The 26,368-nt window shown below is 40.8% G+C and overlaps 1 protein-coding gene across 4 annotated transcripts in view; it reads left to right on the top strand.

The window, feature by feature from the left end:
- The window catches only part of WDFY3 (WD repeat and FYVE domain containing 3), a 185,231-nt gene that overhangs the window by 66,032 nt on the left and 92,831 nt on the right, over positions 1–26,368 (top strand). For all 4 annotated transcript variants that reach the window (XM_055796848.1, XM_055796846.1, XM_055796847.1 and 1 more), the window contains exons 4-11: positions 559–682; positions 11,777–11,886; positions 12,924–13,085; positions 14,882–15,074; positions 17,644–17,830; positions 20,697–20,863; positions 23,720–24,187; positions 25,777–25,875. In XM_055796848.1, the coding sequence (XP_055652823.1) occupies positions 559–682; positions 11,777–11,886; positions 12,924–13,085; positions 14,882–15,074; positions 17,644–17,830; positions 20,697–20,863; positions 23,720–24,187; positions 25,777–25,875 (1,510 nt within the window). The remainder of the gene's footprint in view (positions 1–558; positions 683–11,776; positions 11,887–12,923; positions 13,086–14,881; positions 15,075–17,643; positions 17,831–20,696; positions 20,864–23,719; positions 24,188–25,776; positions 25,876–26,368) is intronic.

Raw genomic sequence — 26,368 nt, 5'->3', positions numbered from 1 at the left:
CTGTTATGTTCAGGAGGAGCTCAAGAGAGGACAGTAAGGCCTTGGGATGCCAGCAGTGTGGGAGGCTTCCTGTTGTTGTCAGTTTATTGAGGGAAGACTTAACAGGGCAGTTCTACTTCCTTTCTAGAAGATTTACACACATCATTCTGTACCTGCAGTTCACCCCTGTGAGACGTTTAGGTCCAGGAAATAGTAAAGGAGTTGCTCTTAAAAACAGAACTCCAGTAGGAGAATTTGCTCTGTTACCTAGTCTTTACCCACTTACGTGCAATCTCAGTCTTTAGAGGCTCTGGGGTTTTCATCTTGCAAGAAAACTCATGATTCCCTTTTCCCTCTTTGTTCATCAGATCTTACCTCCCTGAATGATGGCTTAATTCCAACTATGAATATATCTTACAGCATGCACTGTGAAAACCAACACAGTGATGAATACCGCAGCAGGAAAACAAAAACTTGTTATCTCCATGGTAATACTCCTTCTTTGCAAAGGAAGGCGGTAGTTCATAGTGATCCTTGTAAAGTGAATGACTTTTTGATACTCCATTTTTCTCGTTTTAGGTGTTTGGAAATGCTCCTCCAAGTACAATGACAGAAAAATTTTCTGATCTTCTGCAGTTTACTACTCAAGTGTCACGATTGATGGTGACTGAAATTCGACGGAGAGCATCAAATAAGTCCACAGGTATTGCATGGGGCATAAGTTTGGGCTTTGAGATGTGCATCGCCAATTTCAGATCAGTCAGGATACTATGAGCTGCCATCCAAGCCAACTGTGCAGGCTCAGAAATGGAATTCTGCGCAGCGGAAACAAATTGTCTTCCATTTCTTTGGGCTGAGAGAGGAGGAGGCTAGAGTTTGCCTTCCTTGGTTACGGAGAAAGCAGAGTTCCACAAACTTGACAATGCATCAGAGGGAGAGGAGTGAGCTAAATTGCATTACCTTCTAGTAGAAGGAGACCAAGAACATGTTGCTCTGTCTTGCCTAAGGTGCCTGTTTGCGGTGTGTTTTGCAACTTGCATATATTAGCATTCCAAAAACATGCTTCCAGGCCAACAGCTACCTTAAAATGCTAATAAGATGTGAAAGTACTGCAAGTCCCACATCAGGACCAACACCACCAGCTCTAGAAAGATATTAGTGGACCTGTCTTTTGCTCTGTTTATTAAACGTCAGGATGAGATTTGGTTCTGTTGAACCCTGCATGTTTCAGAACCTGACTACATTTGGGCAATTGCGTAACAGAAGACAATGCACCAAGAAGGCATGTTTCTATAGCTTTCCTCTTTGATTTCCTCTTCTGAAGACAAGCGCTTCTGGGAAGTATCAAACTTTTGTCTACTAGATAATTAAGATCTGTGCTGGCTTCTCAACTTGGATTTAGTGGTAAATAAGGAAATAGTGGGCTGGAAAAGGCTGTGCAAATTATTACGCATGAAATCAGGAGTCACAAACTGTGCCAATTACAATTTCTTTCCATTTTAAGTAAAGTGACTAACAGTGAAACAGTCCAGATGGCTAAACAGATATCATAGACAAAACCTGTTCTTTATGGGTAAACAGGCACAAAATGTCTTTTCCTTTAGGTATTTGGTGGAAATGAATGTCCAACAGCCGTGCTGGGAGAATGGTGGTGTTCATTTGACCTTTTTTTCTGGGGAACATCTGTTACGCCTGCTAGTCAGTTGGATTCTGCTAAGAATGGCCATTTTTGTGTTTATTACTTAAGCTATACCTCTGCTTGTTGCTTCAAGATAATCCAGTTGTCATCCTTGAAACCTCACAAGTCAGAGGTAGACCGTGGTGGTGGCTTTTGGGAGTTTTCTTGTTTTCTACTCACGTGGAAACTTAACCACAATGACTTAAAAGGCAGTTTAGTACTCTTCTAAACTATAATGTAATGAGTGCCAAGGTTGACTTTAAAATGGAAGGCAGTAATTTTTCCTCTGTTATCAAGATTGTTATTAAGTCTGTCAGTAAACCCTTTTCAGAACTTACTTTAGAAGGCCTTATAGGTCCGTGTTCTGCGGTTGCTTTGTGACTCTTGGTGGGACCAGCAAGTTGCGGTTTGCTGTCCAGAAATGGCCAATTAACCAACTGTCAAAACTCATAGTTTGCAGACTTGCATGTCAAAACTGTTTAGAGCTAGGTACACCTTTCCTGCAAGACTGAAAAAAATAATAGAAATTATTGGCTTTTTAGAATACGCTTTATGTTAAAGACACAATATTGTATCTATGGTTTGTGGAGGCACTTGGATTTATTTTTTTTTTTTACAACTTCCATTATTTTTGTGTACCAAACAAAAAGATACAGCATATCTTAATAGCTATTAACAGGTAATTATATCTCCTAGCACATTTTTAAAAGTGAAAAACTTCAGTAAAAACTATATGCAGGAAATGTCTCTGGCAATATCCAGGTGCAGATTCCTGGTGGTGTGAAGTGCTCTGTTTAAGTCAACAAAACTGCTGAGCTTGTTTTAAAGGCAAGCCTTCCATACAAATGTTATCAGAAGTCAGCTTTAGATAGTTAATGAAAGGGAAGAAATTTTACAAGAACTTGCTTTCTTACAAAGAGATGAATACAGTATTTTATAGTTGGGAACGTGGTATGATAAAATCTTACCTGTGGCTGTGTTAGGGTTTGTGTGTTTGTTTTTTTTTCCCCTCCCTCTCATAATGGAGCACAGGACAATTTTTTCATCAGGCCTTTGAATATTTATGTTAATAGCTATGTGAGTAATGCCATTATGGAAGCATATCTCAGTTATTCTTGGCAGACTGTAGTAGTTTTCTCAGAACAGCATTCCCTGATTCAGTAGTAACTATGTCAGGATCCTATCTTAAGTAGGATGTTCAACTACAGTTTCAGCTGCCTGATTTTTCTAGTATGTATGTAACCTCGGAGTAAGAAAAATGAAGCAGCTAAAACTGAGTTGTGATAATTTGCAGGTGACAGCAATAACCATATCTGTGCATAGTTTCCCTTGCCCTGGGGTACCTAGTCTGTTTTAGAAGATGGTGTGGTCATGGGTGAGATAGCTCTATATACTTGACATTTTTAGCTGTCCGACTTTCCACAAATAAATCCAATTTCATGTCTGAATTGATCAAAGAAGTTGTGGTAGTACCATGCTAAAATATATGTTCCAACTGCTATTCCTAATGTAGTCTCAGTTCAGAAATGAACATTTCTTCTGTAAGCCAAGTGCATCTGGCTCAGGGATGAAAAAGATAGACTTCTTAAAAAAGGGACAAGGACAGCTGGAATCTTGGTAGAATAAATGTGTCTGCTAATGACTGCTTTGGCTACTGATGCTGGAAGGGAAGCAACACTTATATTTCATATATTTTTCAAAGGACATAACCTGGATGCAATTGGTTCCTCTGTGATTTTGCAAATACCTCAACAGCATGTCCTAGAGTGTTTGGCACATCATCACAATTTAGACCCAATACAAAGATAAGCATGCAGCGGGGAAGGTTAGTTCGGGCAGTCCCTCTAGCATGGACAGTGGGACTTGTGTGCCATTTCAAGGTAACTAGCCAGGCTGGTTCACGGTGGAGTGTGGTCCCCGAAATCCTCTATGAGGGAGTGGCTGGTGTGCAGGTAGGTGCGAGAGCTTATCTCTCTGTGCCACAGGTGCCATGAGCTGAATAGCCTGGGATCTTTGGGTTTATCATTTCAGTGAGTACCTGTACTTTGTACATAGGAAATCCCAAGTAATGAATAGTTTCATATTGCAGACTTAAAGGTAAGTGCATAAAGCTGCCTTCCCCAGATCGAACTGTGAACCCATGTAACCAAGCGGTGGGTTCCCAACTGCAGTCACTAACAAACAGAAAATAAGAAACAGGGCAAGTACAGAGTACATCTTTCTCTTTCACTCTTAACAATGTCTTGTATTTCAGCAGTTGAGGGTGTGTAAACCTGTGATTTGGTACCCTGTAGTGGTTATTCCATGTTTACTAAAATTGTTTCCAACTCAATCCTATGTTATCTGCATCTCAAGTGCACCAAAAGGCATACTGACAGCTCCCATTATTTAATGCATTAGGATGTATAAAAACTTGATATTACAGTGAGATTCAGAATGATTTCCGATGGGCAGTCCTGCAACCTGGGGGGTCCTTCCCGAGTCAGAATATGAGTAAGTGTTTGTGGGGACAATCTATGAAACGTGTGCAGAAGGGTAGGAAGTTGAAGAATGAGAAAGCAAAACAGTTCATCACAGGTCTGGAACATTTTAACCTCCTTTTGAGGTCCATGTCAAAAGTTGTTTGATATTTTTTTTTCTTATTTTTATTTCATGTGTGCTAGTCTGTGTAGAAAAAATTTAGTTGTGTCTTGCTTCAGTGATTTCAGTCAACATTCCATCCGGTATTTGCAGTATTCTCTGTATGTATTTGTCTCAGTGTTTTGCTATTTAATGCTAATTTTACTTTTTACCATACCTCTGGACTGTTCAGCTAATCCCTCCTTCCTCCAGAAACAACATTTCCAGTTACTCTTTATACCCTCTGAATGTTGTGGTGGTTTGGGTTTTTGGGTTTGGTTGGTTTTTTGCTTTTTTTTGTGTGTTCCCACTCCCCTCCCCCCCCTTTCTTTCTTTTCATCTTAATGTCACTGATTTACTCAAACTGTTTCACCAGTGAAAATGCTTCTAACAGATCTGCTGAAAGACTGTCATTATCTCATCTTCAAACCACTTTGGGAGACCAAATTGAACATTCATCATCATAATGTTTAACCATGGCAGAAAACCACATCAGTGGTTTGTATTTGGCCTCTGACAATGCCTACCTTTATACTTTACAAAATTCCATTGACCTGCAAACTCTGCTTGTATTATTAATTTCTATTTCTGTCGTATCAGCAGAACTAATTTTGTTTCTCTTAAATACAGAAGAGTTAGTGTTATTTGTTCAAGTGTATCTTGTGTTTTGGGTAAGTTTTACCAATGGTAGTTAAGGACACTTCTTATCTTCTACTAGTACGTAGCCTTTTGGGCTCCTCCCATGGTGGTCTGAAGTTTTCCTGATAATGTTACTTTCCCTGTCTGCTTCTCTTTAAAGAGTTGAGACTATTTCTTGCTAAAATAAGTGGACTTAGGGGCTGCTTTCAGACTTTTTTGGTACATTGGTTAACTTTTCTGCTGAGAAGAGATTATGCTGGAAATAATCTCACACGCTGTGACTACACATGTCTCTTTTCATTATATGTTTTTCCTCCTGTGGGTGACTATGCTTTACAAGGTGATTCTGTCCTGAATTTATTGAAATTGCTCTGAAAGGAAAGTAGTGTCTTATCAGCTACTCATAGCAGCCATTGATCAGAACTGACTTCTGATATCTGGTTACTTTTAGTTAACTCTCAATTTATTTTTATTGCTGTTTACCAGATCTTATGCAAGGCGAGTGTAAGCAATATAGTGCCTTTCCAAGAGATCCTAGGAAGCTCGTTCTTTTATTGACTGGGTTGTTGAGGCTGTATGCTGACACAGTTGAGTTTATCTTTGGATGAGCAGCCCTCTGTTTCTGCACACTGCAAAGGCACCAGCCACTTAGTATCTGCAGCTTGCGATGACAGCACTGCACTGTTCCTGATGATTGAAGGAAGACTTTCTGCTATTCCATTTTTGTTTGTGTTGATACTTCTGTCTTAGGACAGTTGGAACGATTTGTATTCTTTAACTCTAGGTGTCTGACTGTTGACAGGCATTCCCTGCAAGAAGTAGTAGAGACTTCTTGAAGGCTCAATTAGAAAAGGGGTCCCTGATTTCAGCTTGCTCCCCATCCACTCCCCTGGCATACACCCATTCATCCCACACCCCTTGCCCCCTTTGGCATATGCACAGGTATTTTTTCATTAGTATTCTACTCTGGGGTAAGAGTAAGCTATGCAAAAGTCTGATGATGCTATTATATGCAATTTATGGTATTAGAACATCTAACTAAACGCTTCATGTATGGAATTTGTCTTTAGTGCTATTGCTACAGGCGATATCATTGCTTGTAACATAGTGCTGCTTTTTGCTAGCAATCTGAATGGGTGTAATCCCATTGCTTTCCATCTGCAGCTTTTCTGAAGTCCAGGACACAAAGCACCTGTGTCATCTTTTACCTATGAAACAAATTCTGGTGTTTTTATTCATCTAATCCTCTATCCCATATATACTGAATCCATGCTGAAAAATCTGAGTACTTTGTATTAACTATGTAAACCACATAATCATGGTGATACTTATGCATATATGCTTGCACAATTGTAAAGATATGTATGCTTAGGTATTATTTTATAGTTTTTTCTCTTTGCTCTTTTTTTTTTTTGCTAGCTAGCATATCCCAATCCTAGATTTAGTGGTTTGTTCTGCAGATGTTGAAGGGCTAAGGACATTTGGGTGAGGCACATAGAGGATGTTATATTAAAAAGATGACTTGAGCACTTCAAAACCAGGGAAAAGGCACAAGAATTAAATTAAGATTAGTGCTGATGATAGAAATTAATCTTAAATGATAGTGCTATCAACTTTGCTCAGAGCAAATGACAAGACAACTTCTTCCTGAGCTTAAAATGCTGTCTGTGTTTTAGGTAGTGCTTAATTAAGACTGACAGTTTTGAAACTGCTATTTATAGTCTTCAACTGCTATGCCATTTAGGATGCCAGCAGCATGGTAACTTCTTCAGAAGCATATACTTAACCCCTGAGTCTCACTTTCAAAGATGACTAAAAGAGTTCCACTGGTGGCTTTTGGAGACTATGCCCAAAGGAGGCTGTGCACACCCTGGTTGGTACCAGTTGTACCATCTTGCAGTCGGAGACTGACTGCCCACCTCTGCCAGTGCTCAGACAGTGCTGGTGGGGCACTGTCATTGTAGAAGCAGCATGTGCTATAGATATGCTTGGTGCTCAGAATTTGGGCAAGTGGCTTTTGCCAGGAATTCTAGTATTTCGTGTATGCTTCTAATGTAGGAACTATGGCTGTGGTATGACTGTTGTGCTTTCCAAGTTGGTCTGCTCTTACACCAAACCATCTGGCCAATGTTTTGCACCGGTGGTTTTGAAAAACAAAGTGCTCACCAGATACTTCAGGTCAGCATGCTGGGAAGTTGTTGCATGTCCATGTTTGTGTGAGTTTTAAAAATTGCCTTGCCTTTCACCTTGTTATTTCAAGCTTTGTTTTATCTTATTCAGTCTCATGCAAGGATTTAGTAGGTGCCTATCCTTGCTTCAGCCAGTGGTTTGTACAAAAACCTGCTATGGGAATAAGGCTGCAAAACAAAAACATGGGAAAATAGTCATTGAACAAATGAACCAAGTCTGGATTTTTACCTTAGATCTGTATTTTTACCTTAAATCTGTATGTCTTTTTTTTCCCCTAGGATTATGAATATGAAAGGGTTTCTGGGCTTTAGGGAAAAATAAGTCGTCTTTGCAATTGAAGGGAATGCAACTGACACAGGCATGGGTGACACGATATCTGTCTGAGACATCCATCAAATAGACCTTTTTCTGTATGAGAAAAAAAATTGTAGAATAAGAGAGGACTCTTGTCTGACCTGCTTACAGCTGGACTAGCTGCGAGATGGGACCAGGTTGCACTGGGCTTGATCCATTTGCGTCTTGAAAACCTGCAAGGCTGGAAACAGTACAGCCTCTCTGGGCTCTGTTTCAGTGCAACTCTGTCTTCAGGGTTTGGGGAAATTTCTCCTTATATGTAGTCTAAAACTCTCTTGATTTAAGCCTGTTGTCTCTTGCCATCCAGCCGTGCAGTGTTGTGAAGAGCCTGGCTGACCTCTTGATAGCTCCCCCCACCATGGGCACCGAGTCTGCTGCTTGGTGCCCCTGAGGCTGTCCCCTCTTCCTGCTGAGTAAACTCTGGTTCCTGAGCCTCTCCGCACGGGGCTGGTGCTCCAGCTCCCAAGCATCTCTGTTCCTGTTGATTGTTGTCTTCCCTACATTGAGTTGGGTCTGAAACTGGATGCAGCATTCCACACATGATCTAAGAAGTGTTTTGTGGAAGGAAGAAATGACTTTACTTAATCTGTGGTCTGTCCTTCTGTTGATAAAAATTTTTCTTTACACCATGATTTTTATTATGTTGTTTTACCAGTGTCTGATGGCTTTGGCTTGGTATGGTGGTAGTCTTTTTTGGGAAAAGTTAATGTTAGGACTGTAAAGCAAACAACTGTAGAAGTCTTCTAGGATGATCTAATTTGTGGGTTTATAGTCCAGCTCAGTTTATCAGCTCCAGAAAATTATCTTATCAGCGTAGTCCATGCTAGAAGTTTGATAAGTGCTTTGCCATATAAAATGTATTTACTTTAGAACAAACGCCTTCACAGGTATGTACTGGGGAATCTTGACAGCAGATGAAGCAAACAAAGATTAAAATTGAATTTTTCTTCAGTTGCCAATATATTCCTCCATTAGTAATTCCTTTGTGTTTCCTTTTAAAGCAGTATTAGGGACCTTCCTCTTCTGTCCTAGTTGACACTAAAAGCACTGAAGATGATAGATATGCAGTTATTAATGAAAAATGGTTTTAGATTTCCCTTAAGGGTAATGGGCAGTCATTATGACTGGCATTATAGATTTCTTAACACGTGTGTATTCAGACAACGGTGAAATAGGATTACATTTTCTCTTGATTTATTTATTTAGGCTTATAACTTGTTTACTAGGCTAAATATTTATCTTCAGCTCTGAATGATATGGAACAGCATCTGGTTCCAGAATGGCCACCAGATCTTTAGAATTAGCCACAAGTTCTTAGTGTTTTCATTTTCCAAAAAATGTAGGATGGGGATGTGGTAATTCCAGATCTTAGTCTTAATTTTATAATAGAATCATAGAACCATTTAGGTTGGAAAAGACACTTTAAGGTTGTTGAGTCCAACTGTTAGCCTAGCACTGCCAAGTCCACCACTAAAGCATGTCCCTAAGCACCACATCTACACGTCTTTTAAATACCTCCAGGGATGGAGACTCAACTATCTCCCTGGGCAAGCTGTTCCAATGCTTGACAGCCCTTTCAGTGAAAAAACTTTTCCTAATCTCCAATCTAAACCTCCCCTGGCATAGGTTGAGGCCATTTCCTCTTGTCCTGTCACTTGTTACTTGGGAGAAGAGACCGACCCCCACCCGCCTACAGCCTCCTGTCAGGCAGTCGCAGAGAGCGATAAGCCCCCCCTGAGCCCCCTTTTCTCCAGGCTAAACACCCCGGCTCCCTCAGCCGCCCCTCACAACACTTGTGCCCCAGCCCCTTCCCCAGCCCCGCTGCCCGTCTCTGGACACGCTCCAGCCCCTCAGTGTCCCTCCTGCAGCGAGGGGCCCAAACCTGAACACAGGATTCCAGGGGCGGCCTCACCAGTGCCCAGTGCAGGGGGACGGTCACTGCCCTGGTCCCGCTGGCCACGCTGTTGCTGACACAAGCCGGGATGCTGCTGGCCCTCCTGGCCACCTGGGCACGGTGCTGGCTCATGCCCAGCCGGCTGCCCACCAGCACCCCCAGGCCCTTTCCCCCCAGGCACTTCCCAGCCGCTCTGCCCCGGCCTGGAGCGCTGCGTGGGGCCGGTGTGACCCCAGGGCAGGACCCGGCACTCGGCCTTGTGGAACCTCATCCAAGTGGCCTGGGCCCGTGGATCCAGCCTGCCCAGACCCCTCTGCAGAGCCTCCTGCCCTCCAGCAGATCAGCACCCCTGCCCAGCCGGGTGTTGGCTGCAGACTCGCTGGGGGTGCACTCGATCCCCTCGCCCAGATCACAGACCCAGATCACACGAACCAGGACCGGCCCCAGCGCTGAGCCCTGGGGAACACCACGTGTGCCCGGCCGCCAGCTGGATGTGGCTCCATTCCCCACCCCCCTTTGGGCTCGGCCAGCCAGCCAGCCTTTTACCCAGCCCGGAGCGCACACGTACAGGCCGCGAGCAGCCGGTTTCCCCAGGAGATGCTGTGGGACATGGTGTCAAAGGCTTTACTGAAGTCCAGGTAGACAGCACCCACAGCCTTTCCCTCATCCACTAGGTGAGTTGTCTTGTTGTAGGAGGAGATTAAGTTGGTGTCAGTCAGGACCTGCCTTTCATACACCCCTGCTGGCTGGTCCTCATCCCCGGGTTGATCTGCTCATGCTGCGTGATGGCGCTCAGGATGACCTGCTCCATAACCTTCCCCATCACCAAGGTCAGGCTGACAGGCCTGTAGCTCCCCAGATCCTCCTTCTGGTGCTTCTTGTAAATGGGCATCACACTGGCTAACCTCCAGTCAACTGGGACCTCCCCGGTTAGCCAGGGCTGTTGATAAATGACTAAAAGTGGCTGGGTCAGCAGTTCTGCCAGCTCTCTCAGTACCCTTGTGTGGATCCCATCCAGCCCCTTAACTTGTGCATGTCCAAGTGGAGCAGCAGGTCACTGACACCAGTTTCCTCCTGGACTGTGGGGACTTCATGGTGCTGTTCGTCCCTGTCTTTCAGCTTGGGGGACCCAGCACCCTGAGGGTAACTGGTCTGGCTGTTAAAGACTGAGGTAAAGAAGGCACGAAGTACCTCAGACTTTCCCTCACCCTCTGTGGCTGTGCTCACCTCTACGTCCAATGAAGGATGCAGATCCTTTTGTTGCTAATGTATTGGTAAAAACATTTTTATCTTTACAGCAGTGGCCAGCTTAAGTTCTAGCTGGGCTTTCACCTTTTTAATTTTCTGCCTTTGTAACCACACAACATCCTTATAGTCCTCCAGAGTTGCCTGCCCCTTCTTCCAAAGGTGACAAATTTTGTTTGTTTTCCCCCCGAGTCCCAGCCAAACTTCTCTGTTCAGCCAGGCCGATCTTCTCCCCCACCAGCTTGTCTTTTAGCATGCAGGCACGGCCAGCTCCTGTGCCTGTAGACTGCCGTCTTGAAGGATGCCCAGCCTGCCTGGACCCCTGGGCCCTTCAGGACTGCCTGCCAAGGGACTCTGTCCACCAGGATCCTAAACAGGCCAAAGCCGGCCCTCTGGAAGTCCAAGGTAGCCGTTCTGCTGACCCTCTCCTTTTCTGAGAATCAAAAACTCTATCATCTCATGATTACTAAGCCCAAGATGTCCACCAGCCTCGACAACACCTGCCCGTCCTTCTCTGTTCAGGAACAGCCGCTCCAGTGGGGCATCTCCCCTGGCTGGCTCCCTGACCGGCTGTGCCAGACAATTATCTTCCATACACTTCAGGCATCTTCTGGACTGTTTCCTCTCTGCTGTGTGGTATTTCCAACAGACATCCAGTATGTTGAAGTCCCCCATGAGAACAAAGGGCTGGCTTTATTTCTTTGTTCCTGCTTTTTTTATTCTTTTTGCCTTTCTGCACCTCTCTTTCCCTCCAGTCTTTTCCCATTGTCCTCCATACTGTTGTTTCAGTGCAGTGCTTTTTTTTCAGAAATTTAATATCAGTTTTTCCCACTGGAACCACTAAGTGATGGTGACTTCATGTCTCTGGAAAAGAGTATGTTGTATTTGATAAAGCCAGAATACTCAAACAAAAGTTGCTTAATGTTACTGAAAGCTGTCTGCTGCTTTAAAGGATGATGCATGACCTAAGAACGTACTTTTTGTGTCCTTGCTAGTGTCAAAACCAAGTGCGTGTGGAAGATTGGAATGTGTGTCTGGAGAGTGTAGGCCTATGCCTAGTCCTTTTTTCAAGTAGTGCTGCAGAGGTGAATTCATGCTCAGGTCAGCTAAGAGGATGTGTTCCCTTCTGCAGACTGCCATACTGAATTCTTACTGCATATTTTTTTTTAACCCTACAGAGGCTGCAAGTCGTGCCATAGTCCAGTTTCTGGAGGTCAATCAAAGTGAAGAAGCAAGTAGAGGTTGGATGCTGCTCACCACAATCAATTTACTAGCTTCATCAGGACAGGTTAGTCTTAAACAGCAAGGCTAAAAATATATTGTGGGGTGGGAGAAACAAAAGCAATAAGGTAATGAACTGCATGAACACACACTAAAAGGTATTGTAACTATATTCTGCTTTCTCTGTAAAGATCCGTTTTCTGTTGTACTGCCACAGGACTTCTGCTTTAGCTCCTTGTGGTTTCAGTTGCTTAGAAAAATAATAGTTTTGGAACTTTAATTTATAACGTTCTTTTGAATTGTGCACACAACTTTTATTGTTCCCCAAAGGCTTCTCTTGCGTGCTGCTGCTTAGTGCCCTGTGAGGTGCATGTCACAGCACCTAAATCACTCAGACTTTGAACTTGGGCTCCCCATTCAAGGAGGGCAGCTGCAAAAAGTGAAGCCAGCAGCACTGATGAGCTGGTGGTAGAGTGAATCTTTACTGCCTCTGCTTTTGATGCTGTTCTCCATCAGAGAGCCGATCTCTGGCAATGTACTGGACAGCTGTGTGGTTTGTTCTTCCTGCTCTGATCTGCCTTTATAACTGAGCACATCATCTTATCTGTGTTTGATATGTCACCAACCTCCACCCTGATTTGTCTGTTCTTCCCACTGATGCTCACATATTTTCTACTATCATGCTTCTTATGCCTGCTTATACATTCTTGCCGAGTGAGAGCATAAATAGTCTTCCTCCCACTCCCATTTCTACTGCTATAAAGAATAGATACCTAATGAGGGCTTGGTTGAAGGTCTTCTAATTAACTTGTAAGCTTCTGTTGGCAGAGACTGTCTGTTTTTGTTTCTGTCCTGAGCCGGGACTGCTCCAAACTGTGGCTGTTAGATGCTGTTGTCATGTAAATAAAATATGATCCTGTTTTTAAGGTTACTGTTTAGGTAGGCATTCAAAGATAGATGGTGAATCTGTACTGCCATGTGGACGTCACCAGCAGTGTGAGAAGGAAACGCCAGCATTTGAGTCAACTGCATTATAAAAACGTGGCTTTTTTAATATAGTAATATGCTGAACTGTTATTTTTGCTCTGTTTTCTTTTTCCCCAGAAAACTGTGGACTGCATGACTACAATGTCAGTGCCTTCCACACTTGTTAAATGTCTGTATCTGTTTTTTGATCTTCCACATGTGCCTGAGGTAGTTGGAGGAGCACAGAATGAACTACCTCTCGCAGAGCGCCGAGCGCTACTACAGAAAGTCTTTGTACAGGTAAGAAAGGTAGATTAGGAAGTTGCAAGAGGAGTGGCAGTGCTTCATGTGAGAAAAGTCCAGAAACTTTTCACTTGAACCAGGTTTTCTCTTCCTTGATTCCTCACAAACTGATGACTGATTAAGATGGATTTTCCTCCAAGTGTAGTTGAGGTTAAATTTCCACTTCCCCTGTGGTTTTTGTCCTTGGCAAATACCTCCTCCCCAAAAATGCATGTAACTCTTCTGTGCAGCTGCTTAAAAGGAGGAATGAGTTGACTGTTATTCTGTATTAATTTAACTGGTCTTTGGTATCTTTGGCTGTTACTGATTGAAATAGACATAGTTAAAACCATTAGTATTGATAATTATCTAGGAGTTAGTTCAACATATGCTGTTTTCCCTTTAATTATGGAAATAAAACATGAACGAATAATTTAAATACGGGAAGCATCGGAGCTTGCAGTTACTATTACAGTTATCCCCCAGATTTCCCAGGGAGGCCAGAGCCACCATCTGATGAAACTTCTAGAAGGAGCTGACAGTTACTGTTAGAAAAGGGTCAGTGGTCATACTACCAGTTTCCATGTGCAAATTGCATGCATCTCTCTATAGCCACATGTGCAAAACCACAGAGTTTTATCAGCAATCACATCCTTCAGGGCTTTGAAGGCAGTGTGAAGATGTTTAGGTATAATATTAAAGAGTCATTTTAGTTTCTGCAATACAGAAATAAAAATGAGCATTATTCCCACAATTATTAGCCACAGTGTCTGCCCAGTAACAGTCACTATATGAGAACATACCCATTTACCCTTTTTTGGTTTTGGGTTTGGTTTTTTTTTTTGGTTTTTTTTTTTTTTTTTAATTTTCTGTCTGTGTACTACAGGCTGTTTTCCAAAGCAGAAATCACAATGTGCTGTGAACTATCTTTCAGAAATTGCTTTGCTGTGTTTCAGTCACCAGAGTTAATTATAATCAATGTTACCCTATGGGGTCCCCCCAGTATACTACCACTCAGCTCTTTTCTGTCCCTCTTCAAGGGCCATAAAGTGGTGCTCTCAAATGAGCTGGGTGGAGTGGGTGAGGTTTCATAGAGCTTCCAAACCTCTTCCAGACACAGTCAGCCTTACAAAGTCTTCCTCTAGTTTTCTGAGAGGGACCCTCAGAGTTTCCTGCACCAGACCCAAAATGGATGTCACATGTCCTCAAAGCATGCAGAAAAGGGAGCACAACATAGTAATTTTGATTGTGTGGCTGCATTTTGTCTTATATATGGTAACCTGGGAATTCAGATCCAGGTGCCAGTTATCCAGGTAGGTTTACAGTGTTACTGTAGCCTTTCCTGCCACACTATTTTGGTTGTTTTCATTTTACTAAGGTGTTACAGATGCTACTCTGCCAACATATCTCTTCAGTAGCTGCCTTCCTGCATTCGGAAGGGATACAATAGTTTGCTTCACAGGCTTTCTGCCCTACTGCAGCATTTAGACCTATAAATTGGGTAACTAGCAGATTCTCCAAGAATGGAATAACTTAGTATCCATACAAGTATGCTGTGTCAGCCTAAGAGATATAAACTCTGCTGCTAATCTTTTGCTAGTCATTTTAAACTGAACCGGGACTTGAAATAACCATGTGTTCAATAACCTTGTCTTCAATTTAAATTACAGAAACAACACACAAAGGGGAAACAGTGTGTTATCTTTTTTAATGTGTATGCTAAATGGAAGAATGTTTAGCTTTTTACTAAGTCCAGGCAAAAATAACAATGATCAGGGTATTAATGCTAGATGTTTAATGACTTATTATTTCAGATCCTAGTAAAATTGTGCAGTTTTGTGTCCCCGGCGGAAGAACTAGCTCAAAAGGATGATCTCCAGCTTCTGTTCAGTGCAATAACCTCATGGTGCCCTCCCTATAATCTGCCTTGGAGGAAGAGTGCAGGGGAAGTACTAATGACCATATCGCGTCACGGCCTTAGTGTCAATGTAGTGAAATACATTCATGGTATGTGTCTTTATTCAATATTATTTATTGGGGTTTTTTCCTATTCTTTTTCTTTCATCATTTTCTTAGTTAGGAAATAGGCATGAGAATAGTAGATCAAGGAAAAGCTTTGGGGCTTTTTGTTTGTACACGTAAGTATTTGCATACAGGTAAAATTTCAGAGCACAGTGTTGTGAGAGAGGTGTTTGTAGCTGAATCTGCCTCATGCACATTTCAATTTAACATTGAAAGATAGAGTTTCCCCTCATGTTTTGGTGTAGAGTTTACAATGACCAAAAGAAAAGGCCTTTGGTAACGTCAGTGACTGTCTGTATTGAAAAACATTCATGGGGAAGATGCAGAAGTTTGTTGTTTTTGCTGCGAGCATTAGCTCTTAATGGGAGTTAGTTGTTTTCTGTCAAACTGAAAAAATTCAGTGTGAATTAGCAGCTGCAGTCCCTTGTAGATGTGTGAGGCAAGCTAGCAGTGCCCTGTTTACAGCTGCTTGTAGCTGGCAATAAAAGTGTAGAGATGTCTGAGGAAGATGCAGGAACCAGCTCCATGAAAGCTCATGTTCTGTAGTAAATACCGGTGTGTTATGCAGACTGGGGAGAGCTAATTTGGGTCTGTTGGGAGAAGATTCTTTCTCCCAGACACCTTGCTTTTATGGGAAGAGGCTGGGTGAGACTGTTACAGCCACCCTTGATTTGCAGTGTATTCTCCATTATCCGGGACGTTGGGAGTGGCATACCCTGGTAACAGCAAACCCAGTGTAATACAGGCACTAGGAATTGCTTGAGGGAACATGGTGTTTGGGCACAGAAGCAGTTGAGTGCAAACCTCCAAGTGCTGATTGATGGAACAGCCAACTGGCTTTCTCCCCTGTGGTCCAGTCCAGCTTCCCTGCGGAGTCCCCAACCCAAGGATGTTGTCCCTAGGACTGACTGACTAGATTGCTCACCTTTCAGCCAGCCTGTGTTTCTTCTGCTGGGCCCTTGACTTCCCCACTTGGCCATACAGCTTACAGATTGTAGGCTTTGTGCATCCTGAAAGCCAAAATAAAATCATCTGATGGCCTTAACGCAGCCTGCGAGCCACCAAATGACTGAAGGAGCCAGAATCATGCCATTTTCTCTCTTGTACTTTTTTTAAGACAAATAGCATCCTGACACTTTCAGGCATAGAAAATATAGTGTATAGGGGTATTTCTGTAGCTGGTTACAGATTTTGGTAGCTAATATAAGTAGTACTTGATTCATCATGTATTTTTACAAGGGACTGGTTATGGTCTGCTTAGCAAGGGCAACTGCCAAACTGGTTCATGACAAAGAATTTGTGAGAGCAAAGCAAGATGAAAACAAGTGTTGGAGAAGATGTTAGCTGCCCAGGAGCAGCTTTGCACACGAAATACTAGTGTTGCATTAATTTAAAACTACATGGGTGTTTAGCTTTGTAGGATTTGAGGTAGGAAATTTGATAGAGTGTGTTTCTAGCACTATATTTAGGGGCTTTTAGACTGTAGGACCCCATAGAAGCATTTGTAGTTTTTTAATTGGAATGACTGTTGGAAGTGAACTAACATCCTTATCATACATTTTAGCAGTGTACATCTACTGGAAAAGAAACCTCACGGTTTCCTCACACACTGGGAAGCAAGTAGTTAACAAGACTCCACAAAACCATTTTGACAGTTTATGAAATACGTCACCCTGCTCCCACACCTTCACAGAAAATTTCAGTCTGTGTTTTTTCTTGAGCTAGCAGTGTGTTTCCAATTCCAGTCAGAAAAATGTGAATGTACAAGTATCACTTGGAGGCACAGAACAGTCAGCAGTTAAGTATATTCAGATAGGACTTAAAAGGTGGTAGGTATTTTGCCTGCATCTGTAACAGCCTTCTGGTGGGTTTTGGTAAGTGTAGAAAGTGTATGTGTATATGTGAAAGTATTATGAAGCACAACAAAGAAAGTAAGCAAGTTTTGACTGTGGTGTTTGACATATTGCAGCTACTACATTTTCACTTCTCTATGGGTTTGATCCACAGAGGAGTGAGGCTGGCATATCAAAAGATATTCTAGTTTTTTTAAAAAGTGAAATGAAATCTTAAAAATAAAACCAGTTGGTATTCCCTCTCACTTGTTGATTAAAAAAAAAAAAACGAACATGACTTAAGAGATTACATCTGTCAAGAGGCTCATCTCATATTCAGAAAAAACGTTAAGATATTTTATCGTATGCAAAGGAGCATCCTTTCACTATCTCATGCTTGGATTTGATCCCTGGGAAATTTTGTTATCAGTCTAGCTAGAAAGATTTGCACTTGTCTCGCACATGCTGTGAAGTTAAAATAGCAGATAATTGAAAGTGAGCATCTTTAAAACAGGAGTGCAACCTAAAAATCTGAGAAAGAGCTTAGGGTTCAGATCCAAAACTGCTTGAGAATCCTGCTTGTGTTGAAGTGCTCTTATGTTATGTGATAAAAGATAGTTAAATAACAGTTACCTTATTGCTGTGATTCTTGTACTAGTTATGCTTCTTGCTGTGATTAATGTCAGTAAAATTCCAAATTTCTTAATTGCAATTCTTTGCAGAAAAGGAATGTTTGTCCACGTGTGTTCAGAACATGCAGCAGTCTGATGACCTTTCTCCCCTAGAAATAGTTGAGATGTTTGCTGGACTTTCTTGTTTTCTCAAAGACTCCAGTGATGTATCCCAAACGCTGTTGGATGATTTTAGGATATGGCAAGGATACAACTTCCTCTGTGACCTCCTCCTCAGGTATGCAGAAAGTGGTTGAAGGAATGCAGACAAATCACTGAACTTTTTCTGAAGAGATTTCTTAGTAAAGAATAGGTTTGAACAAATAACTGATTATAGGTTATTATGAAATTAGGATATTAGAAACAAAACATGAAATTATGTGTTTCTCTCAATTTATGAAACTACATTGTTTACTTTTTATTCATCGGTACTGGTTTATTACTAAGTGTTTCTGTATATGCTAAGAAAGCAGATGCTTAATAATTGGTACTAAATGTTTAGAAAGAATTCAGAACATGAAATTTTGGTTGCAACTGGTCATTTTTGGGTTTGGTTGGGGTTTGGTTTGTTTTAACATACTATTGTAACGAAAAATCATATACATAAGTGTGGTGCATGCTACTTAGTATTGAAGAGACATTTTTGTCCATAAGCTCTAATACCAGAGTGCTGGAGGGAACACTCATATTACCAGGGATTCGGGGTGTGTGTGTATATATGTATAGTTATTATTATTTTTTTATTTGTACTTTTTATTAAAGGTAATGCTAATGTGCTGATGCATCACAAACTATGGCAATGAAAATGCCTGCCCAGACAAGATTTGGATGTATGATCCATCCATGATTTTATTTCTTTCCATGAAAGAAACTTCATTCTTTTCTTCTCAATCAACAAATTAGCATCTGCTCCATTATTTTTGTAAAATCAATGGTTGGTCTGTGTTGCTCGCTTTGAGTATGAAGTTCTGAAGAAGCATGCTTAGCTGTTGAAATATATGTTTTACAAAACCAAGACAGAAACTGGGAAATGATGTCTATGAGTGTATACCTTACGAAGTATACTCGGGTCAAAGATGCTTAGAAACAGTTCTGTAATGGCCATTAATGAGAGGTGTAAATGTTGTTATTTCTCTTGTTCAAGCCATTCATTTTGTGTGCTAGGATGATAGGTTTTGGCACCCAAATAATTTGAACTAAATTTTCTACTACATAGTATGTTTTGGGTTTTTTTGTTTGTTAGTTTTAAATGGATACCAGACATAGACATGGCATTTTAAATTCTTAATCACAGTTAAAATTAGTCGTAAATTATCTTCTGTGTCATAAAAGCTAAAACACCTGTTAAGGAATCGTTGTTCTTGTAATATAAATGGTGGTTTTGAGTATGTTATATTTATTCATGCATTCATTCAAAGCAATGTAATTCAAACTCAGCTGTTTTTCAGAAACTGTCAGCCAGAGTTTAGGTGGAATCTGAGGGGAACACACTGTCATTAGCAATTTCATTTTCAGGTACAAAAGCAATCCCCTCTAGATCAAGTGTTTTAAACATACTTTCTCCTGAGCTTTCTCATCCTTTAAATCGAAGAGTGGGGGATCCCTGACAGAGGTGTAGGAAGACTAGCGGTTTGCATGTCTGATTGAAAGAAAGGAGAGCACCTGGCTGCTTCAGTTGACATCAGTAAAGGCTAAAAGCATAGGAATAAGTTATCCTCACTTCTTCCAGGGTGGCTCTAGAAAACTTGCTAATACTCTTGCAGAAATGCCTGGGATAAGATGAACAGTGTGCACCAATGTGTGGTATATTTGTTAGTGGCTTGTGTGTTATAGAGGAGATGGAAGATGGTTCAAAACGGGAGTGCTGTTTTCATGGCCATGTGTCTTGCCGTTTCTTGTAAGTTTTAGTTTATTTGGTCTTCAAATCAAAACACAGTTTGTTTCAAAAAAGCATCATCTTGGGGAAGCCTATGTATTGGTCAGTGAGGAACAACAGTAATGTATACTCCCTGGACATGATTTGGCTCAAACCTACTGACAGAGATTTGTTCAGCTCTGTGGCACTGTTGTGAAGATGATTGTCATGTGGGGTAATGAAATCTGGACCAAAGAAGAAAGGCTTTGGAGCTGGTAATGCAGAAGGACACGTGAAGAAGGTGACTTAATAAGAAATTAGAGGAGGCCTGTGAGGACCAAAGGAGCAAGTATGTAATTTCGCCTCAACGATGTGAAAGGGCAGGGCATATGGAGGATTAGTAGAGTGGCAATAAGTGACCTAAGTGCTTCTGTAATGGCTGCTTGAAGGAGATTCAGCTGCATGTCTGAGAAGATGATGGAGGATGCAGAATGAGATGTTTCTAAGGCCTCCCACGGTCACTTGTCAGCAAGAAATAAAACACAGCTCGCATTGTGTGAGCAAATAGGAGATTGTGATCCCCAGCTTTCTCTTGAGACCTGTAGATTAAACCACGTTTAATTACTTACTAACTCTGTAATTTTTGGTGAAGTAGAAAGAAAATGAGGATTGTTCTGGGGTTTGGAGTCAGTTTTTAGGGTTTGGTCTGATGATGTGTTGCTGTTGGGGAACAATGGTTGGAATGAGACGTTAGCATTTCTATTGTCTTGCGTTCAAAGGTAGTCCTAATGAAGATGTTTCATTGTGTGCTTTTAAGTGTTAGGCTTCTACCAAGGTACCTTTTCATTAGCATAAAATAGTAGCTCTCAAAGTGGCAGATAGAATCTAGCAGAATAATTATGAATTTATTAAATGACAGACTACCTAGGTGTTTCCCTATCCAATAGCTTCATGTTTGTAAGAGGGTTTTAAAAGTCTTCATGTCTGTACTGCTTTTTAGCAGACTATTGAGTTCAAGGAAAGATTTATGAGGTGAGTTTCTATGGCAAATAAATGTATGGTCTCATAAATCCAATAATGTTTTACTGAATGGTATGAAATATGAACAGAGAACTTGTGAAATACTGCAGGAACAGAGCGCTAAAAGTGTGGTCTCTAAAATAGAGTAAAATGGGAGAGAGATCTTATTGAAGTGATTTGAGTTGAAATAAACTGGTGCTGCTAACTTGATCTATCGTGTTTTCTTTAGATTAGAACAGGCAAAAGAGGCTGAATCTAAGGATGCTTTGAAAGACTTAGTTAATTTGATAACTTCCCTAACAACATACGGTGTCAATGAATTAAAGCCAGCTGGTGTTACCACTGGAGTACCTTTCCTACTACCTGGATTTGCAGTCCCACAGCCTGCAGGCAAAGGTGAGTCTGCTTTCTTTCTCCCTCTGCTTGTATTTTGGTTTTTAAAATGTAAACAACAAAATACAGAGCAGCTGCGTACTACACAAACCATTTGCAAGTGAGTCTATGTTGTTTTACTAAGATTGCATATCAAATACTTTCTTCTGTTGGTCTCAAAGGTTCTATTTTGGGGTTGGTACCCAAAGAAGAAAGTGTAGGGCTTTCGTCTTCTGAGGATTAAAGGCTGAGTCAAATATCTCTCACTGCAAAGCTGACAGTTTCTGTGTGGACATTGTAAGAGATCATCATAATGGAGAGATGCACTGATTTGATTTATGGTATTCTAAGCTGCTCTTACTAACCTGATGTGAAAGGCTGATGTGCTGGTTTGATTTCCGTCCCCCACCCTCATTTGCTTTCTGTTAGCTTAGGCAAGCGTAACTTGTGAGCTGAAATCTTGTTTCATCACCAGTGTTCAGAGTGGTGAAATCTGTGGTGTACTTGCAACCACAGTCAATTATGATATGGAGATAAGGTTAAGGAAGTCTGAGGGGAGAAAGTGTTTTATAAAAGCAAACTTGTTTTTCACATCCTGTGTATAAACTTAAAATTCAGATAAATTCTAAACTCCTTAGTTACATACAAGACTTAATAGTGACCGTGGAGCTAGTTTGTTACTCAAACTTTTTATGGGATTTAGTAATACCAGGAACACAGGAAAAATTTTTGTGATAGGGTTACATTTATAGATTTATAGGCTAGTGGCTTTACTTTCGCTGTTTCTCTTGGATATCTAGGTTCCTTGGACAATGACTTCCTTTCTCTGGTATTGAGAGAGTTCATTGTTCATGGGAATTGTTTTTCCTTTGCAATAAATAAAGAAGGTGATAGTCACATTCAGAGCTTAATTTCTCCATGTTTTGATAATAACATACTAATTTTTGCTTGAGCTAATCAGCCTTTCTGATACAACGACATGAGAGAACCATAGCCTATTGTAGGCTCCAAAGGAATTCTTTTACTTAATAATTTTCTGGTATTTGTCATGACTTTTCTCAGTTCCTTTTACTTGCTTTTCATTACATTAGCAAGTTGTCTTTTTGTGCAGACAATATTAGCTCATTTTCTTAATTGCTTCCATTTAAATCCTTTTAGTTCTTCAAACCTGAAGAGCTGGTGAAGATTTGCTTTCTTCAGAGGTCCTTATAATAATCAAAGATAATTTATTAATCCACTTGATTGCCTGAAACAACTATTGATAGTAAATCAGAATAGAAAAAGTTGTACCTGTCCCTACTTATGTTCCTGTCACATTTAATAAGCCCTAAATCCCCCTTTCAGCATTTTTCATTGTAAAGAAAGCATGTAGAAAATGTCCTTCTAGAAACAAATGAGTGTGACTTACAATGTAATGTTAATATTCTTTTGGTATGTGAAATTGTTCCATATTAGTTCTCAAGGAAGTTTCCTGTTGCCTTCAGGAGAGATACTGGCAGGGAAGTTGGTGAGGCTAGACACAAAGATAATTGAATTTACTTTCAAATTGGACAACTTAGTTTATAAACAGTGAACAGAGTAGCATTCTACAGAGCATATGTAATAAACAAACATTCTTTGTTTATGAAAGCATTTTAAAATCAGATTAACAGTTTACTTATAGCTTGTTTGAAAATAAGATTTTATTGTTAGAGCATCCTAAATGCTTTGTTTAGAATGTGTTTCAAGTTCTCACTCTTGATTGTTTGGTTTTTGTTTGTTTATTTTTTAAATTATTTTTGCTGTTACTTGTTTTCTGTATCATGGGATTTGTCCACCATGACTTGTAGTGTTCCTACAGAAGTTGAAAAAGTTGGCTTAGAGGCATCTTTTTAGTAGAATAATACCTGCCCATAGAAAATTCTGGGGTCCACAGGGAACACTCATAAATGATGCATTCTTCGGCTAAATGAATGAAATTTTATTCAACTTGAAGGTACTTACGAGAAGTTTGACTGAGCTTTTAAACATGTGAGGTCTTTGTGTGCTACTATTATAGCTACCTTACACTTTACAGCTCTTTCCCTTTGTTTTAATTGCCTAATTATTAACAGTACTGGACCATGCCAAAGCTTTCTTATTCCCAGGCCTGATTCCCAAAGCCAACCCCATGCCACCTCCCGATACTGGTATGGTCATTCATGCCTGTTAATCCAGACCTGAGCAAAAGCAGCCTGTCTGCCTAAGGCAGGCAACTGCCAGCTTTGTGCCAGCCTGTGGTGTTTCTCTGCACGTAGCTCTCTTGTTCTTGCAGGCAACTGCCAAAGAGTGGAAGCAAGAGAATAATTTGGTGGCCATGCATGTTATCTAGCTTTGAATCTGGCTGAGGAGTATTGCTTATTGCTCTGTTGAGTGAGGGGATACAGATGGCTGTTACTCTAAACTTAGCCTGCTGAATCCTTGTAGAGGACAGTTTCATTCTACGTTATGGAGTACAGAACGTGTTACTGTTGCTGTAATGGGTCTTTTTGTGGCCTGGATAGATGACAGGCAGGCTTTGTTTTGTCTCTAGAACTGTATTCCGTTGCACGTTTTAACAATAGGTCAGTTTGTTTGCCTATTTTAAAGAAATGATCTTTCATTTAGCTGCTTATGTAAACACCTTTAAAGATGAAGATGCCACCTTAACAAACAGGAGATTGTAGGTTTTGCAATGTAAGTGATTGTGCAAAGGCTTTTTTTAAGAATCAGTTTTAATATTTGTATTATACGTGACATACACTGTTATTCACACTTATTAAAATGCATGGATCATTATTAATAAGTGTACTCATTGTCTATGGCAATTAAGAACTTTCTCTTTCCTTTTTTCCTCCCATCCCACTTTATTTCCTGATTTAGGTCATAGCGTGAGGAATATTCAAGCATTTTCAGTCCTCCAGAATGCATTTTTGAGAGCAAAAACCAACTATCTAGCACAAATCATCCTTGATGCCATCACGAATATTTATATGGCGGACAATGCCAACTACTTCATTTTGGAATCACAGCACACATTGTCTCAGTTTGCAGAGAAAATTCCTAAACTTCCAGAAGTGCAGACCAAATACTTTGAGATGCTGGAATTTGTTGTCTTCAGCTTGAATTACATACCCTGTAAAGAACTGATCAGTGTGAGCATCCTTTTAAAATCCAGCACTTCTTTTCAGTGTAGCATCATTGCCATGAAGACACTCCTTAAGTTCACCCGTCATGACTACATCTTTAAAGATGTCTTCAGGGAAGTGGGGCTTCTGGAGGTGATGGTAAATCTTCTTCATAAATATGCAGCCCTTCTGAAAGATCCCACTCAGGCACCAAATGATCAAGGTAGTGTGTGCTCTTCCATTTTACTAATACATGTCTTTATTTGGCTGGGAATGGCAGAGGTGAGCACTGAAGAGGAGGAACGAGAGAGTCTGAATATGTATCTCAAGGGCTGACTTCTGGTGGGGGCTGCTGTGCCTTCTTAGAAGCTCAATTGCTTCTCTCAATGTCCTGTGAAAAGCTCGAGGCAAGCTTTAATGAAGATGCTGAATGAATGCAAAATAGTAGCAGTTCGTATTTTCCTTTTTAAATGTTTTTTTCATGTATTGGTTTAATACTTGTTACTTAACATGAAAAGAGCAAGTGAAGGAGCAATACGTAGTATCTAGACCAGGGGTCCTCAAACTACGGCCCGCAGGCCGGATACGGCCCCCCAGGGTCCTCAATCCGGCCCCCGGTATTTACAGACCCCCCCGCTGGGGGTTGGGGGGGGAATCCAAACAGCCACAGATGGCTTCCTGCCACTTCATCCGCGCGCCGGCCCCCTGTTTAAAAGGTTTGAGGACCCCTGATCTAGACTCTTCCTCACAAAAGGTACTTGTGCATTTGATTGTGTTTAGCCTCAACTTTGAAAATATACTATAAAGCATGTATCTGAGCTCTTAATAGGAGTATGTGTTCAAGTTTGCAGACTTTTTTTTAAAGTTGATTCTACATTTTTCTAATAGCATATTTAAAATAAAAAAGAAATGAGTTATCTCCAGAATTGGACATCTCTGAGATAAGCTGCATAGCTGCTTAGCCTGTGAAGCATGTGGGGCCAAGTTCCATATGTGCACGCACACAGAGAATTTTTTTTTTTTTTACATTCTTTATTCAAACTGAAGTTGAGTTAGTTTGCATCAGTGACACATATTTTTTTAGTCATAGTTGTTGGATGTTTCACCTGAGTTTGCTGTCTGAAGCTTCATTAGTGAGTGGCAGCAGTTGGTTAGTTAGAAAGCTTTGTTGTCAGCAACTCCATTGAAGAACACAGTAATTCTCACATTCCTGTAAATGAATGGACTGAGCTGTCATCTGATTAGGGTACTGCCTGGGTGCGCATGCCCTTGTGTTGTGGCTTGCTTCTTATTAGAATAATTAAATAAATCTTTTTTTCTGGAGTGTTACCCTGTGTTTAAGATGCCACTTGCAGTGTTGGTTCATCTGTTACACCTGTTGAATCATCAGCACATTTACTGTCATGATGTGAATGTAGTTTTATGCTTTTGTGTGGAACTTCTCTTTAAAGTACTGAATACTGAACAAGAACAGATCCTGTGAAATCTTCAGCCATGGTATGGTTTTGTGGCTTCAAGAAATAGCAGTTGGGGATATGAAACTACACAGACAGCTGCAGTGTCAGCCACAGCTCACGTACTCAGAAACTTCTGTTTTAAATTCTTGTCTTTATAAATACCTTTTCTAACAATTTTTAGTTAAGCTTTCCCAGGAATGCATGTGTAGACTAAATCTCAATTTGCTTTGGAATATGGTTAGACTGCAGTTCTCTGGGGAGGCAAAGAAAATAAAATTGTTGGTGGAAAGTATCAAGATCTATCTTACAAAAGAATGACTTTTATGATGATTCTGGCTTCTGAAATTATTTTTAGGTGATTCAAGAAACAGTTCATTTGAGGACCAAAAGCAGCTGGCTTTATTGGTTATGGAGACCTTAACAGTACTACTGCAAGGATCAAACACAAATGCAGGTGAGTAGAGAAACTACTGTCAAAATATTTATAAGTAACTCACTCAGAAAATCATGCCTGAAAGCAGAGTAGTCTTGACTTTCTATCTTCAGGCAAGTAATCAAACACACCAAAACGTACTTTATTTTCTGGAAAAAAATGGCAAGAGAGAGAACAGGCAGCATAAACTAGAGCTTTTCTAGTTTTTCTTTTTAACTTCAGTTTCTTTGCTGTTGTTTACCTGAAGGCAACCACAGTACTCCATCATTCTCCAACAATACTATAATAATTTCTAGTAGGGCTTGTAACACAGGTTGTATATTGAAAATTTTAAGCATATAATTAGACTTGTAGTTTGCTGTTGACAGTGCCATGTCTACTTAAATGTCGTTATTATTGCTTGCATCTTTTGTGAAGAAGGCTTTTCATTTTCAAAGGCATATTCCCAGTCACTGTGTATAAATAGGGCTCTGTTACGAGTGTCCTTTTGTAAGTCAGGCAGGTTCATGTTATG

This window comes from Falco peregrinus, chromosome 2 (genome assembly GCF_023634155.1).
Source record: "Falco peregrinus isolate bFalPer1 chromosome 2, bFalPer1.pri, whole genome shotgun sequence".
In the NCBI taxonomy this organism is placed as follows: Eukaryota; Metazoa; Chordata; class Aves; order Falconiformes; family Falconidae; genus Falco; species Falco peregrinus.
This window is presented reverse-complemented; position numbering and strand designations above follow the sequence as displayed.